The following is a 15,434-nucleotide window of genomic DNA, read 5'->3' as shown; positions in this document are numbered from 1 at the left end:
GCCTTTGCCGTTGAGGTATACTTTTCAAGCGGATGTTCGGTTATTGCAACACAGCGTGCATTTCGGAATCGCTTTAATTTAGCCCCGTTTGCTCCCGTCCCAGACCGCACAACAATTGTTACATGGGTCACTACATTCAGACAAACTGCAAGTGCGACAAAAGGAAGAACTGGAGTCCCTCGACCCGTTAGATCACCTGAGAACATTGAAGCAGTGAGAGCGTCAATGTTGCGATCGCCACGGCGTTCTGCGCGCAAACACACATCTGCCCTTGGACTGTCCGATCGTTCTGTGAGAAGAATTCTTCTTGATGATCTTCATTTTCACCCCTATAAGATGGCGATATTGCAGGAACTTTCAGAACGTGACTTCAATTTTCGGATGAACGCGTGTGAGCTTCTTCTTCGTTCCCGACGGTGCTATTGTTTTTCTAGCGATGAAGCCCATTTTCATTTGTGTGGGTCGGTTAACAAACAAAACATGCGCTACTGGGCTGACACCAACCCTTGAGAATTGCATCAAAAGCCTTTGTATTCACCCAAAGTCACAGTGTGGTGTGCAATTTCCTCAGCTGGAATTATTGGTCCCTGATTTTTTGAGGAAAATGAGGTTACAGTGACAGGGAATTCGGACCGGTATGTAAACATGCTACATTTTTCCCCACGGCTAGAAAATTTGGATTTCGGGGACACTTGGTTCCAACAAAACGGTGCAACAGCACACACTTCAAGAGCATCGAAGGCTGTTTTGAGGGAACACTTTCCAGAGCAACTTATCTCAATTAGAGGCGATTTGGAATGGCCGGCACGTTCTCCCGATCTGTCCCCTTGTGATTTTTTTCTATGGGGTTTTTTGAAATCCCGTGTTTATGTGAACCGTCCAAGAACCCTACAAGATTTGAAGACAAACATCCAAGAAGAAATTGCCAACATAACACCTGCTATGCTAACAAGAGTCATGACAAACGCCAGAAATCGGTAAAACTTAAGACATGTACCTACATTATAAAAAATAAATAAATATTTTCCGATGCATACAATAGTTTTTATTGAGTTTTGAAAAAAGGAAGTTATGCTGCCGCACCGTGTATTTTAGACATTTCGTGTCAACTCGTCTATGGGACTGACAGCTCGCTTCCAGAATTCTTTCAGTCTTTGTGTGTGTCTTTTCTAAGAATCTTATCATGCTCAATTTTCCAAATTTTGTCAAAAAAGTTTTCTGGAAAGGGCGAATTTTTTTGAACGTAAAACTAGATTTAACGGGAGATAAGATATCCAACATCGACGTCCAACACGACGTGTTCATCATCATTTATATTCCAGTATCGCTCTAGCCAGCGAGCATCAATCGTTTTTCAGGCTTTTTGAAGGCTACGAAAGAGATGCGATGAAACCATTCATCAGGCCTCCGAAAATTTCTACTACAGAATGATTTCGTTGAGTGATAAATAGGTGTATTTGATAGAATAATTCCATGGTTTCACTTTAACAATTCAGTCATGTCTCGGACTACGTAGGATTACGCTTAAACCGCCAATATAGATCCCATTTCAATGTTTCGACGATATACATTTTGAACGATAATATCTCCTTAAATAAAAGATGGATTTTGATTTCAAATACACGAATTGATAGGAAATATCCCCAGCCATTCTTTTGCTTAAGTAAAATAACTGAATGATGTAACAAATAAAATAGAAAGTTTTATCCGATGTTAATCGCCACTTATATTCTCCCACAATGCAGAAAGGAACGTTTTTGCTAGCGTTTCAGGCGTTCACTCACATGGATGGCTTCTTTCTTTAAAGTCACGTTACATCGAGCGAGGGGTTTAAATTGTTTTGCTTTGTAGTTTCGATTTTCAGTTTCATCCTAGCCAGCGATCATGTATGAGGATGAGACTCAAATCGGGCTTATGGGCTTATTGAATGCAATTATTTCGTATTCCTACGTTAACAATGCGATCGTGTCTTGGGTACCAAACCCTATTCTTTTTAATGTAGGATTACATCTACCTTCAATTGTGCCAAATCACAAAACCTGTCAAGTTTTGATGAAATCGGTTGAACAAAAATAGCTCTTTTTGCTGTGAATGAATATTGATACTTTGTATGCGAAACCAACCAATTGAAATTTCTTAAAGAAATTGTTGAATATTGTTCGCAACCGACAGTGCGAATGATAAGGACGTCATCATTCCGTATCCAACCTTTGTACGTGTAGCATCGCCAATAAATTCCTGTGTTTTAACGTCGTTTTAACGTGTTTTTCAAAGTGTTCGAATGCTGAGCTATAAACGCGAGGTTTCCTTCAATGGTGTGATCCACCAAATATACAATACAGTACGATTTCTCGATCTGTAAGTAGGAGAAGAAAGTCGGAAAGGAGCAGTGAAACTCTTCAAACTAATCTCAGCCTCTTCACAAATATAATGTTTCCGGACCTTGATCCCTGCTCCTGTCGCAGAAGGCGACTGATCAGGTAACAACGCTGGTAAGGCACATTATAACCCTAGAGATATAGCAAAGAAAAAATGCCATGAACAGCGGAGTGGATGGAGTGCTTACATCAAAGGGTGAGTCGATCATTATTGCGACACTTTCGCATAATTGAAAATTTGCGTAACTTTTTTCATACTTGGTCGAATTTACCAAAATTTTGCCCAATATCTCTTTGAAGTGTTTATCTACATTTACTCTGTTTTGCAGTTGTCAGTGAGATTCCGGTCAAGATAAAAGGAAATCCGCGAAAAAATACTTTGGCTCCCGAAAATTTTAGAGACTTCCAGCTGTCTTCGCATTGCCAACAGCGCTAAGCGAGATCGTGAGCTATCCAACCAAGTCGTGCATCCAAATAGTTCTTGCCATCATAGTTCATGCCTTAATATTCATCCTGGCCCTTCAGTCGTAGTAGGTGAAGGAATCTCCCTATAATCTCTCTCAGACATGTCGTGTTACAGTTTCAACATGGTATCATTCAATGTTCGACTTACAAACATAAATACCGATTATTTATGCACCAAATCTCAACGACGTTGCCAACGTGTAAGTTGCTCACACTGAGTTTCGCCACTAGTTAGTTCTAACCATCAAAGTTCCTGCTTTCAAAGAGCTGGCTCTTCGGTCGTGGTTTGTGACGGGATCACTCGATAACCTTTCTCAACAAAATATACATGCAACAACTGATCATTCCAACGTTTCCAGATTTCCTGTATCAACTAACTTCATTCGGCTCTAGGAAGCGATCTGGCGTAGTGGAAATATCCGTACCTCTCACGCTATCACGTTATATCTGTAGTATAACCGCAAGGTTGACGTAGGACTATCGTTTATTTTGTGATCATTTGTTTGAAGTTAAATCTGAATCTATTCTGAATGAATGAATAAATGAATATTTGGGGGAGTTCGAAAACGAGAGCGTTACGTTGGAGGCACAAGGTTTTATGCATCCAATGATGGATACGAAAATATTCTACTGATGGAGAAGAATAATCTTCAGAAGCTTTCCTGTTAATTGCACTTCATTGAAAAATCACAGAACGAAATGCATTTGATCGCAGTATTGTATGAATAAAATAAACTCTTTCGCTTGAATGTAATTTTCTATTCCAAGGTGAACTTGAGATTATTTTTCAGCAACGAACACATCTTCCCGGATTCTTCTCGATGCTCGATGCCCGCCTGTGGTTAATGCTAACTCTAGAACCACTAAACGAAAAGAGTTATGCGCGTGTATGTGCGTGTGTGTGGCGGCTGCTCCGATGCCTCAAGCGGAACCAATTTTCGATACTGGTACTTTCTTGGTCGCCTTTCCAGTGGCTTCACTCCCCTCCTGATGGGTTCCCTTCTGGCCTAAGGTGCACAAACAGGCTCTTGGTGACACCATTCATCAGCGCTTTCATGATGAACGAAGTTAGCTTCACAACAACATCGACAACATGTTCCAATCGCTGTTCAATTATAACTGAGTGGATTTTCGGTCGGCGCTCGCTTATATACCGATTGATGATTTCAATAGCCTGTTTTGAAAGCAATTTTAAAGCTATTTGAACAAGCTTTTGGATCAAAAAGTAACAAGTATATAACGCGTATACATTTTATCTTTGGAATGAAGTGTTTATTATACCATTTCGTTCAGTTGTTTAGGAGCTATTAACGCTCAAAATCTCGGTCTTGGGCGTAACGCTTTCGTTTTCGAAACTTTGATTTTACACCCCGGTATAGAAACGAAAGGCGTAGTCCTACGTCAAAAAACATTCGACAAATCTTGGGCTGACGTTCTACTATCAAAGTCGAGGACTTCATGACTGCCATTACTACTTCCCTATACGACGTTATTGTAATCACAGAAACATGACCTCAACGATGTCATTTCATCTCGGCTACTGTTTGGCGACAACTTCGTCGTATGTCGAGGGAACCGTACTACGCTCACTAGCAACAACAAGCGTTCCGGCATAGCCCTCATCGCAATCAGGAAGAACATTGCTTCATCATCCTTCGCCGTTAGCGAACCTCAATTAGAACATGCGTGGGTTAGTAGGTTACTTCTTAGTAGGTTACTTCTGGCTTACTTCTGGAGAACGGGTGTTATCTGGTATATGTAGACGACACGAGAATTTTTTTGATCGTTGATAATGATGATGATTGACGCCGGCTTTAGAAGTTGCCGGAACAGGTTTGCATCGTGGTGCCGTGTCAACAAAATGACCCTTAGCATTCCAAAGTACATCGTCACCAGCTACCATCGGAAGAAAGTCTCCCTGCAATTCGAATACGCTACCAACTGAACCAGCTTAACGCTTGTACAGACGGTCCGCGATCTTGAAATTATATTAATAACGGGCTGACCCGACGAACTTCGCCCCGCCCAAAATAGATTTTTTGAATTGAATACTTTCAAACATCCACGTTTTCTTACTAAGTGAACGTTAGTGAGTTCAATCACTGAACTCTTCATTGATAGATTACCCTTTAATCCTTTAAGTTTCCTTTTACTATAAATTGTCTAGTACTTTTACAAAAAATCGTCCTTATAATATAAAATTATTTTCAGACACAAAGACACGTTCAAGATTCTTCAAGCATTTTGAAATAACATGTTTCTCAGTTGCATGGAATACATGTTTGATACAGAGAATATTACAAAATAAAACAGCTCAAATCGGACCATTCCTTCCTCGGGTTTAGAGCACACTAACACATTTGGCCTTCCATTTTTGTTTATATAGATAGAAGATATAGGAATGCGTTATTCCGTCTGAAAATCCTTTTCCACTTTCGAACAAAAATCAATTTCGTTAGCGCCAACATCAAATGGACTAACAACGCTTAGCTAATTGTAGAACATATGGGAATTCAATTTTCTGAATTTTCCGATTTTTTCTCTCCGCTATATTGATCTACGGGAAGAGACAAATACAACGAAATATAGATGACTCAAATTAAATCATTCCTTCCTCGGGTTTTCTTCTACCAACACATTTGGCCTTCTATTTTAAGAAAAACTTTCAGCAATCTTTCAAAATATTCATTTATTCATTAATTTAGATGCAATTTCAAACAAATGATTACCGAGCCAGCAGTAGTCCTACGTCTAGCATGCGGTTATATTACAGGTATAACGCACTTCTAGTTTTTGTATACATTTAATGAGAATTCAGCTCAGTTTCGCACAAGGCTCTGAAGAAATCAAAATGAGGTATCATAAAGAACATATAACATATATGTCCTTGATCAAAAAGTTCCCGCAATTTATTCAGGAAATGAAAAATACAAGATTATACATCAATATCGATATTGTCCCCTTTCAAAGTACTCCCCATCGACTGCAACGCACTTATGCCAACGCTTGATCCAATCCTCGAAACATTTCTGCCAATCCTCGAAACAGATCTGCGGTATGGTCATCAGCGCCATCTTCAATTTTTCCATTGATGGGCCTGATCACGAACGTCACTTCACGGTGAAAACGAAAAAAAGTCGCAGGGAGCCAAATCACGTGAATTCGGCGGTTGCTGAATAGTATTCGTTTCTTTTTTAGCTGTCCTTTAACTGTTTTAATGTTCACGAATAACGATTGATCTTGCAAATTTTGCAAATTGTACAAATCGAGTAACGCACAATAGCAGATGTACTCAATACAGCGTAACTTTTAGGAATGTAAAACTATCACACTACAAATTGAAAGTCAATGACAGATGTGCCAACTTACAGAAAAATAGAAAAATAAAGACGGGTGACTGAGAGCGGTGGTGATTCCGGGAACTTTTTGATGCAGGTAATATAACGATAAAACTCTCAATATAGCCATCCATCGTTAAGGTACTGAACCGAATGGAGTTACCTGGCTACCAAATTTGAAATTTTAAGAATTTACTTCCCGAATCGATTTTTGTTCTATCAGACATTCATGTAGCAGAGATCGACGAGGACCACGACAGGAGTTCCATAAGGTTCCATCCCTGGGTCAGTACTTTAGAGTGTAATGTACGACGGCATGTTAACGATGGAGCTGCCTAGGGGTGTTGAGGTGAGGAAATGTGTCGAATGAAAGGCACATGGAACTCTGTCAATTCAACAGAAGTGGACGAGCAACAAATGTAACGATCTTCTGTACACACCAATGCGAAATAGGTGCGCGTAAATCGCTCGCTCGAAATGCTACTAAGAACCTATCGAACGATTGCAAAGTCTCGATCTCGCTAGCGAGCAGATAACATTCTTTCCCAATGGTGATAATCACACACAGAAGCTTCGATACAATGGAATAATGGAAGATATCGTAACCAATGGCACAACAACAATGTTCGGGGAAAACATCACTTCGATTTTCGTGCTTTCTGGTGGAGAGCGTCTCTGTATTGTTGCATCAGGCACACATTTTCCCACGATATACCTCTGGAATCCAGGATAAGTAGGGGGTGATTATTACAATAGTGGATTTGTTTTTCAATAGTTGGTCAATCACTCGCAGTGATGGATGGAGATGATGGCAATTGACATTTGTTTGATATGCTATACATTACAAGATTTGAGATTTGATATGCTATACATTATAATCCCGTAATCTGTAGATGGTTTAAATTAATGAAAATTGGAAGCATTCCCATTTTCCCATACATTTGTTATGTCGATTAGTGTGCTTACCTAACCGTGCTGTCAATAACGAGCAACTTATGCAGCCGCGAGAATGGGAACAACTGAGGAGATAACGAAAAGTGAATATTAGCGCCAAAAACCTTGCACAGTAAGTACGATGTCGATAGCGTATAAATATTGCATCTCCTCTGAGGAAAGTTTTCAGTTTCTTTCTGCACCCAAAGCAGCGAACACCGCTTATTCTGCTAGTTTTGTGTCATCTTCTTTTCCTCTCGAGCTGTGGACGCGAGCGCTGTGCATCTGGCATTGCAATCAACATGTTTTTCGCCATATTATGTAGGGAAAAATCAAACTGAAGTATCGTTGCCGACTCACGCTGAAAATGATTCTTCTGCTGTAATACTATGTGCTAATAATACTAACAAAAAAGTTCTTTTGAGAAGAGTGTAAATTGATCATAGATGGTTGGTTTTGTGTGTGTTGCTTGCATCCGTTGTGCAATACTTTTAATTTGTTCATATCCTGTACATATGTACGTGAATAGCGTATCTTCGTTACTTTTAGTTGCTATTTGGCTGGGTTGCATTTGTTAATGATATCCGAATGCGTAGTCCTACGTCCTAAGCGGTCGTGTCTTGGATACAACCCTTTAAAAAAATTTTTTTTTGGAGAGAGCTTGTGTGAATTTAGTGAGTCTGTTTTGACTTATTAGAGACTTTTTCCGGTCGATCGTAAAATTTTCGTGAATTCGAACATTGTGTTTCAGGGTTAAAGTTGGTGTCAAATTGCAACAAATTTCAAGTCGGACGCGAAGAAGGTGTTTTCCAGAGGTGAGAGGTGTTTTGTCGAAAAGTAAAAACTAAAATTTGTACCGCAAAGGTTGCGACCGTCTCCACACAGTCGGAGTTTCTGTTGCCGTTCTGCGAAAGATGCGGCATAGCACCTGAATTGAGAATTTGTATTCGGGTAATTTCATGAGTATTTGTAATTGTTAATTGCTTCCCAATAGTTAATTCTCAAATTTCGTTTCATTCTGAAATAATATCTGAAGCGATAAAACAACACATTGAATGAAATAGCTGAAATAGAACGAATTGAATGAAATAATACTCTATGTTTTACCGAGTAAACTATAAAAAACATAATACATCCAATAATTACAAAAACAAAATCCAATTTTTTCGCAAGTGCATATTTTTCCAAAGAAGATATTTGATTTGGTATGTCGGTTATCTGAATCGAGCCAGTAGTTCAAATGTTGTAAAATTAAAAAAAAATATTTTCCGGATCACCTTAAAATGGAAATGGATACTCTAATGGAAAAAGGGTCTAGTATTTTGCGATAAGGAACAAAACTACATGTTTTCACGAAAACCTGTGATCCACTATATGGGTTTGGCATGGAATGACTGTATGATTTTATCACTGATGTTTACTGTCTACCAATAATGCGTTTAAACGGAAAATTCGACCATCTGGTGAATATGCATAACTAATTAATTTTTCAACATGACAACGTTATGCCATATACCTTAGATGTCATGAAAACATGGTTAAATGGAATGAACTGGTATCTCATATTGGTCAGATATAGCCTTTCCAGATTACACCTTTATCCGGAAAATGCAGATAGATCTTTCCATGGGGAAGCGAAGGCTTCTTACGAAAAAAATAGGTGGGTTATATCTACGATATAACCGCAAGGTTGACGTGGGACTACCTTACCTTAGCAATCATTTGTTTGTATTGATTAAATTTTTGATGGAATGAAACAATTCCCGAATTGAGTTGAATTCATTATATTTGCTTTGTGAGTAAAAATATTGTATAATGCCATGTAAGGTCAATTCATGCATTGTGATAAATAATGTTTTCCGTTACAAGTTAATTTAATAACAGTCCTTCTACGGTTGGTATGATGCCTAGGACAAAATATGTGAACGGAAGAATTATCAAACGATTATTCTATTTTACGTTTCCTTCGGAAGTTTGCATCTCTCAAGTATACGTACTTCTCGAACCGCGAATTTGCTTGATTTGGTGGTAGAGGAGACTGGGAAGAAGAACTGAGCGTCTGCAGGAGAAAAAGGCGGAATTGAAGGAGGTGGTTTAAGCTCCTGAACTAACGTGGTGATATTCAAACTCAGAGTGCTAAGAAAAGGTAAATTTTTCTAGTGGTCAATGATTTTATACATATACTTCTTTTGAACTAGTAGTTATAGGCACCAAGCAGAAATTTTCAAACAAATCTTCTATTTCAACAACATTCGCAGAACAGGTGATTTTGAACAGAAAAAAATATATGTTGGTGCAATAAAATATTGTGCATAATTTTCATAGTGTGCTCTTTTCCCAATCGTCCGCAAAAAAATTATGAAGTGTTAAATTTGTCATTACTTACTAAAATTCCATTTCATTCAAAAAGCATTATACTGCACCATGTTTATTTTAAAATTATATTTAATGTAACTTTTAAAATTATGATATCATAATCTTTTTTATTATAAATGTCTGTTCATTTTGGTTACAAGAAATAAGTATTCGCTTGATTAATCGAATACTGAAACACAATTATTCGAATGAATCGAATATTTTAAAACGGCCCACGATTGATCGATAAACGAATAAACGAAAAATTTGGACATCTCTACTTGCATGAATTTGCTATGCCAATTTCCTCAGACACCTTGGTTCTGAAGTCTGTGTTGGTGAAACACATTTCAGTCGGAACAAAAATTCCCCCGACATTCATGAATTTGCAATGCCGATTTCCCCACGCTACATGGATTTGAAATCTGTGTTAGGGAAACACATTTCAGTCGGAACAAAAATACCCCCGACTTTCATGTATTTGCAATGCCGATTTCCCCAAGGATGCTTGGGTTTGATAGCTGTGTTTTGGAAACCGTAGATCTGGCCAATCAAAATGAGACAGTTATGGCGTTTAGATAACGCTTAACATCATACAGTTATTCAGTTGTTTATCTAATGAAAATTAACATTTTATTAATTGCGATAGAAGCGTCGAAATAATCCCTATCAATTGATACAAACATCTTTCCGATCTAGTAAGAAATGTTCGAGTTATAAGCATTCGGAATCTTTCATTTTTTCCAGCATGTTCTGTGTTTAGGTTTTCATTTTACCCCCCATATACTTCGATTAGACGTAGTTCCACATCAAAAAAAAATCTGAATCTCCGAAGAAAAGTTGTATTGTTATCATATGTTGTTTTACAACAATTATGAGGTTTTCCGACAGATGCCAATGTTGGAGCTATCACACTGGCGAGATATTAACCCTTTCACGTACAACATCGAGTCTCACTCGATATGAAATAATTGTTCCAAAATGTACAATATCGAGTCTCTCTCGTGGCGCACTTGCATATCACAACGCGTTAAGACACTCAGCAGAGTAGTGAAATTATTCGATGTGTGACCCATCGAAGTGTTTGCATTTGGTTCGCTCTTTTGATAATTAAATCGTACGGAAAGAGGTTAACAACAGATTGAAAATGATCTATAAAAAATATAGCACGATGTGTCCAAGACACGACCACATTGTCGACATAGAACTACGCTGTTATTTTGTTAAAGTCCTCCCCTTTGCGCTCTTCTCAACAGAAGCCCTTTCTGTTAATATTTCCGTTAATATTTCTCGATTAGCTTAGCTGGCATCCTTGGTTGAGATAGTTTTGTTACTGTTATGCGAAACCAAATCACTGACAAAATTCCTGAACATTTTTTTTTTTTGTGAGCCGATGATAGCCTAGATTGATGATTCCCCACACAATGATGTAGCCCAGAACCTTAATGGAATGGCGTCAGTTTGATGTAATGATTGCAATGCCAGAGACATCAGCGAGTAAGTAATTTGGTCGCATCCACAGCTCAATCCGAAACGAAGACATGTGATGGCGCAAAACAAGGAAGAACAAGCGATGTTCATTGCCTCGTATCTAGAACGATACTGAAAGTTTGCCTCAGCGAGATCCAATATTTATGCTCTAGGCAAATATTTCCCTTCGTCCTTCTTCTTCTTCTCTTCTTTGTTCACGGAGGCTTTAAATCATTCCCCTTCATTGATCACCGATAAGTTGCTCGTTATTGACGGAAGGGGTAGGGAAGATCACAAATGACAAATGTATGGGAAAATGGAAATGCTCCTAGTTTTCATCAATTTTACCGTTTACACACCAGTGGAATGTAATATATAGCATAAAAATCAAATCCTAGGGAATTTCCGATACGTTTGGTATGTAAATCGTCAAAATCTGTTCGTGGCAAAAATAGTTTTGTTCAAAATGTTTGTCTTTAATTTCCCTAGAACGTGCGTTTACAGCAAATTTCACTATTCGAAAGTAATAATTGAAGTCTGGAATGAGTTACACCTCACATCTGCTTCGTAAAATCTTGTAGGATAAGGTGCTAGAAAGAGAGAAGCCATGCAAAACTCAGCAAGACACACAAACCCACGCACACACATGGAAACATTCAAACATATACACTCGAGTAAATACCTAATTTCCATACAAACATAAAGGGGGGCATCAAATGAAAATCTACGCAATATTTGTTTCGGCATCAAAATCTTTCTTATTCAATGGTTTTTCTTCTGTATAATAATTGGTGGTGTATAAAAGTTATCTCTACTACAACAAAATAAAATTATAAAAAATAAAAATCTCTTATCGCTACATAGAAGCTTTATCCTTTAAGTAGTTTTAGTCTCAAGCATTCCGCAGATTCTCCGCTACTTTCTCTTGTTCCAGCGCAGGGAAAGCTGAATATATCACAACGTAACACGGAGGAAATTCGAAACAATTGTGATCCCTATATTTGACTCCAAACTAACTGCGAAACGTTTGCACACATAGACAGAAAGTATCGTTAAAAGGCACATCCATAGTGGTACAGAGATACACATATACACGACGGTGTCGATTTACGAAGGACGCGCTTAATCCGCTTTCTTGGAAATGGATTCTTCTTCCGCTGAACCGGCGGCTTTAGTCGGGGACTTTGGCTGCAGGGAAGAACTTGAAGACGACGGTCTTATAACGGATTTAAGCTCTTGGCGAAGTTCACGCAAGGAGAATGGCGCGCTACGATTAGCTCTGGGGGCAACCGGGCTGTTACCACTGCTGGAACAACTGCTTTGTGGCACCCGCAGCTCGTGGTCTGCCGAGGGCGGCTTCTTGGGGTTCCCCACCCCACCGACAAATGTCTGCAGGATGCGATCGCAGAAGCTCGTGTTCTCGGATTTCGGCACAAGACTGTAGGACCTGGGAATGGTTCTGGGTTCCACAGTGCTTTCGTTCTGATCACAAACGCTTTTCTCGACAGTTCCGAAAGATATGAGATTATCGGGGGCTACTTTGGTTGTGGGAGTTTGGGAAGGACTTACATCGAAACCAATCGTCAGCCGCTGTTCACTGGGCTTTGCTATCACAATCGTGCACTCGCCCCCGTCGGGAAGATCCTCCTCTTCGGGTAACCGCTTCCGAGCGAGATTCAATTTCATCAACCGACCAGGACTTTTGCTGGGCGATTCGAAACTGAGTTGCTTATCACAAATCGAAGAGTAGTAATCTAACGATAGAAAATTTTCGTTCGAGGCAGTTGGTAGCAGCCGAGTGAGGGACTCGGCGGCGATTGGAATAGTTGTACTCGGTGGAGAAGGAGTACGGATAGGTAAATTCGATTGTGTTAGGGTCATCAGGTCGGCACCCTTTTTCGCAAGTATGTTCTTCAAATTGGGATCGCTGCGCAAGTTTTTCAACCACCGAAATTTGTGGAATCTGCTCTTCCCACTTTTCACCTTCCCCTGGCTGGTGACGGAAGCACCCGAGCCGAACTCCTTGCTCGCTACGGTGCCACTTTTCACAACGTTTGATTTGAAAGATTTTCTCGTTTTTCGTTTCAACCCAATCGGCGACGACCAAGCGGCAGTGCTGTTAGTAGATGTTGCAGCAATTTGATTTGTTAGTGGCTCAGTGGAAGAAGGAAGCTTTCCGTTATTATTGTTGCTAGTACCGTTATTATTGTTGCTAGTACCATTATTATTATCACTACTGTTACTACTACTGCTACTACTAGTACAACTATTACAACTACTGCTACTGCTACCAATGTTGCAGTTGAGCTGAGATTTCGCCAGTGATAGCAGTGAATCTTGAAGCCTCAAAGAAGCCGAACTAAATACTCCCGAGGAATCGTCAAGCACTACTGAGAGCTTACTGCTAGTGCTGGCAGCGGATGTCGCATTTGCTAGTGATTTTGAGTTTAATTTTGAACTACCAACTGTGTTGCTACTAATTCTGCTACTATTGCTAAGGTTATGTTTTGCGGCGACTTTCGCTTCGATTCTACTTATGTTCAACACGCTAACGCCGACGCTTCCGACGGTGATCAGAGGCGTAGACGAAGAGATAAGAGCTGAGCTAACAGAAGTAGGAAGATGAGGAGCGGGATGTAACCTAGGCGAGGAACCGGAAGGATCACAGGGGTCAGCGCTAAGGCCGGCGCAACTACCATAGTAATAGTTATCGTTTCGATAGTACAAGTTAGCTTTATCGGGCGGCGCTAGAAGTAGCGTCGGACACTCACCGGAATCCCATCCTTCCTCTTCCGTCGACGACTCGGAGCTCGACGTTTCCGAGTACTCCAGACAGTGATTGTTCTCATCCAGATACTGCTGGTTGTTTTCATGCATCGATTGGTAGTTCAGCTCTCGCTGTTGTGTGGGAAGCTGCTGCAGCTGGTGGTGATGATGATGATGGTGGTGGTGGTGATTGTGGTGGTTGTTTTGATGCGTTGGCAGTGGGTTTTGTTGTTGCTGCTGTTGCTGCTGTAGGTGATGGTGTTGGTCATGCAGGAAACCACCGGACACCACCGAGTTAGTGTTCCCATCAATATAACTATGCTGGTGCTTGATTATCGTTGGTCGATACGGGTCACTGCTCATCTGTCGAAGAAGGGGTGGATGCTGTTGCTGGAGTTGCAGAGGTGATTGATGCTGCTGCTGGAGCAGTATCTGCTGCGGGGTAATATGCTGCTGCCGATTGTTTTCCATGCCGCATTTGATCAGGGGGGACGTTGTCACGGCTGTTGGCGACTGGCATTTTTTCAGACTAACACTCTCCGAATATTTGCCCGTCGGTACCCTTCGCAATACCACCTCCACCTGGAATGAGAGTTTCAGAAATTAATATTTTATTGCCGCTCGCCTATCGTAGTGCTGATTGCTACTGTAATCATATAATATGGGAACGTAGACAACAATAAGGCTTGGCTTTCTGGCTTTCTGATTTTCCAATTTTCCGAATAATTTTCATATGGTTAAAAATAGCTTTCTAAATTTCCAACATTCTGAATGATTTCCAACATTCCGAATGATTTCCAAAACTTTCCGACGTAGGACTACGTCTTCCATTTCTATTTGGGGTTGAAGTGCATACCTTCGAAAACGAGAGCGTAACGCCGGGCCAACAGATTTTGAGCGTTAATACCTAACCTAATATCCTAATATCCTAACCAACTAAACAAAATGGTATGATAACCAGTTCATTCTAAAGATAAAATGTCTACGCGTTATATGCTTGTTACTTATTGAACCAAAAGTTTGTTTCAATAGCCCAAAAATTGCTTTGAAAACAAGCTATTGATATCATATCTAACATATCTAACGCATTGAATTTGTGATGATCGGAATATTACCCGAACACGGGCGCTAAATCAAGGCACCAGAGGAAACCGTCATAGCGGACATCATTTGTTTTCAAGACACCCGGCCCTGAATCCCCAACCTGGTCATGCTTTCCCCGGCATGTTCTGGATGATGCTGCAGAAATTCCTGGTGATCATGGATTGTCGAAATGCAGTTCGGGTTCCGGAAAGGAAAGTCGACAGTGGACGATATTCGGACAGTTATCGAGAAAGCTCAGGTCTCGCTTAGACAAAAAACGAAGAAGTGATCGTTACGGGATACTGAGGAGTTATTTCCATAATCGGATCAAGGTGTACAACAGAGACAGGGGACAAATACTGAAGAACATCTCGGAGGAAGTTCCACAAGGTTCCATCCTAGGTACAACGCTTTGGAACACAATGTACGACGGTGTACAAACGCTGAAGCTACCCAAAGGTGTGGAGATCGTGGGCGTCGCGGACGACATCGTAACAACGGTAATCGACACCCGAGAAGACGGCAAAGGCCATTAACGCGATGGCGAAGATCATGCCAAATAGCTTTGATCCAAGCAGCAGCAAGAGGCGCTTCTTGGCAAGCGTATCTTCGTCGATACCGAGGTACGGTGGTCCTGTCTGGTTGC

General features: G+C 40.3%; 1 protein-coding gene across 8 annotated transcripts in view; it reads right to left on the bottom strand.

Moving 5' to 3' along the window:
* Positions 1-15,434, bottom strand: part of LOC129779428 (putative uncharacterized protein DDB_G0279653) — a 202,902-nt gene that overhangs the window by 25,678 nt on the left and 161,790 nt on the right. For 6 of the 8 annotated variants that reach the window (XM_055786898.1, XM_055786901.1, XM_055786902.1 and 3 more), the window contains one exon: positions 7,224-14,287. In XM_055786898.1, the coding sequence (XP_055642873.1) occupies positions 12,062-14,287 (2,226 nt within the window). In that variant the 3' untranslated portion in view covers positions 7,224-12,061. Of the gene's footprint in view, positions 1-7,223; positions 14,288-15,434 lie in introns of those variants that run through there. The other 2 variants (XM_055786904.1, XM_055786905.1) reach the window with 1 other exon arrangement.

This window comes from Toxorhynchites rutilus, chromosome 3 (genome assembly GCF_029784135.1).
Source record: "Toxorhynchites rutilus septentrionalis strain SRP chromosome 3, ASM2978413v1, whole genome shotgun sequence".
NCBI classification, from domain to species: Eukaryota; Metazoa; Arthropoda; class Insecta; order Diptera; family Culicidae; genus Toxorhynchites; species Toxorhynchites rutilus.
This window is presented reverse-complemented; position numbering and strand designations above follow the sequence as displayed.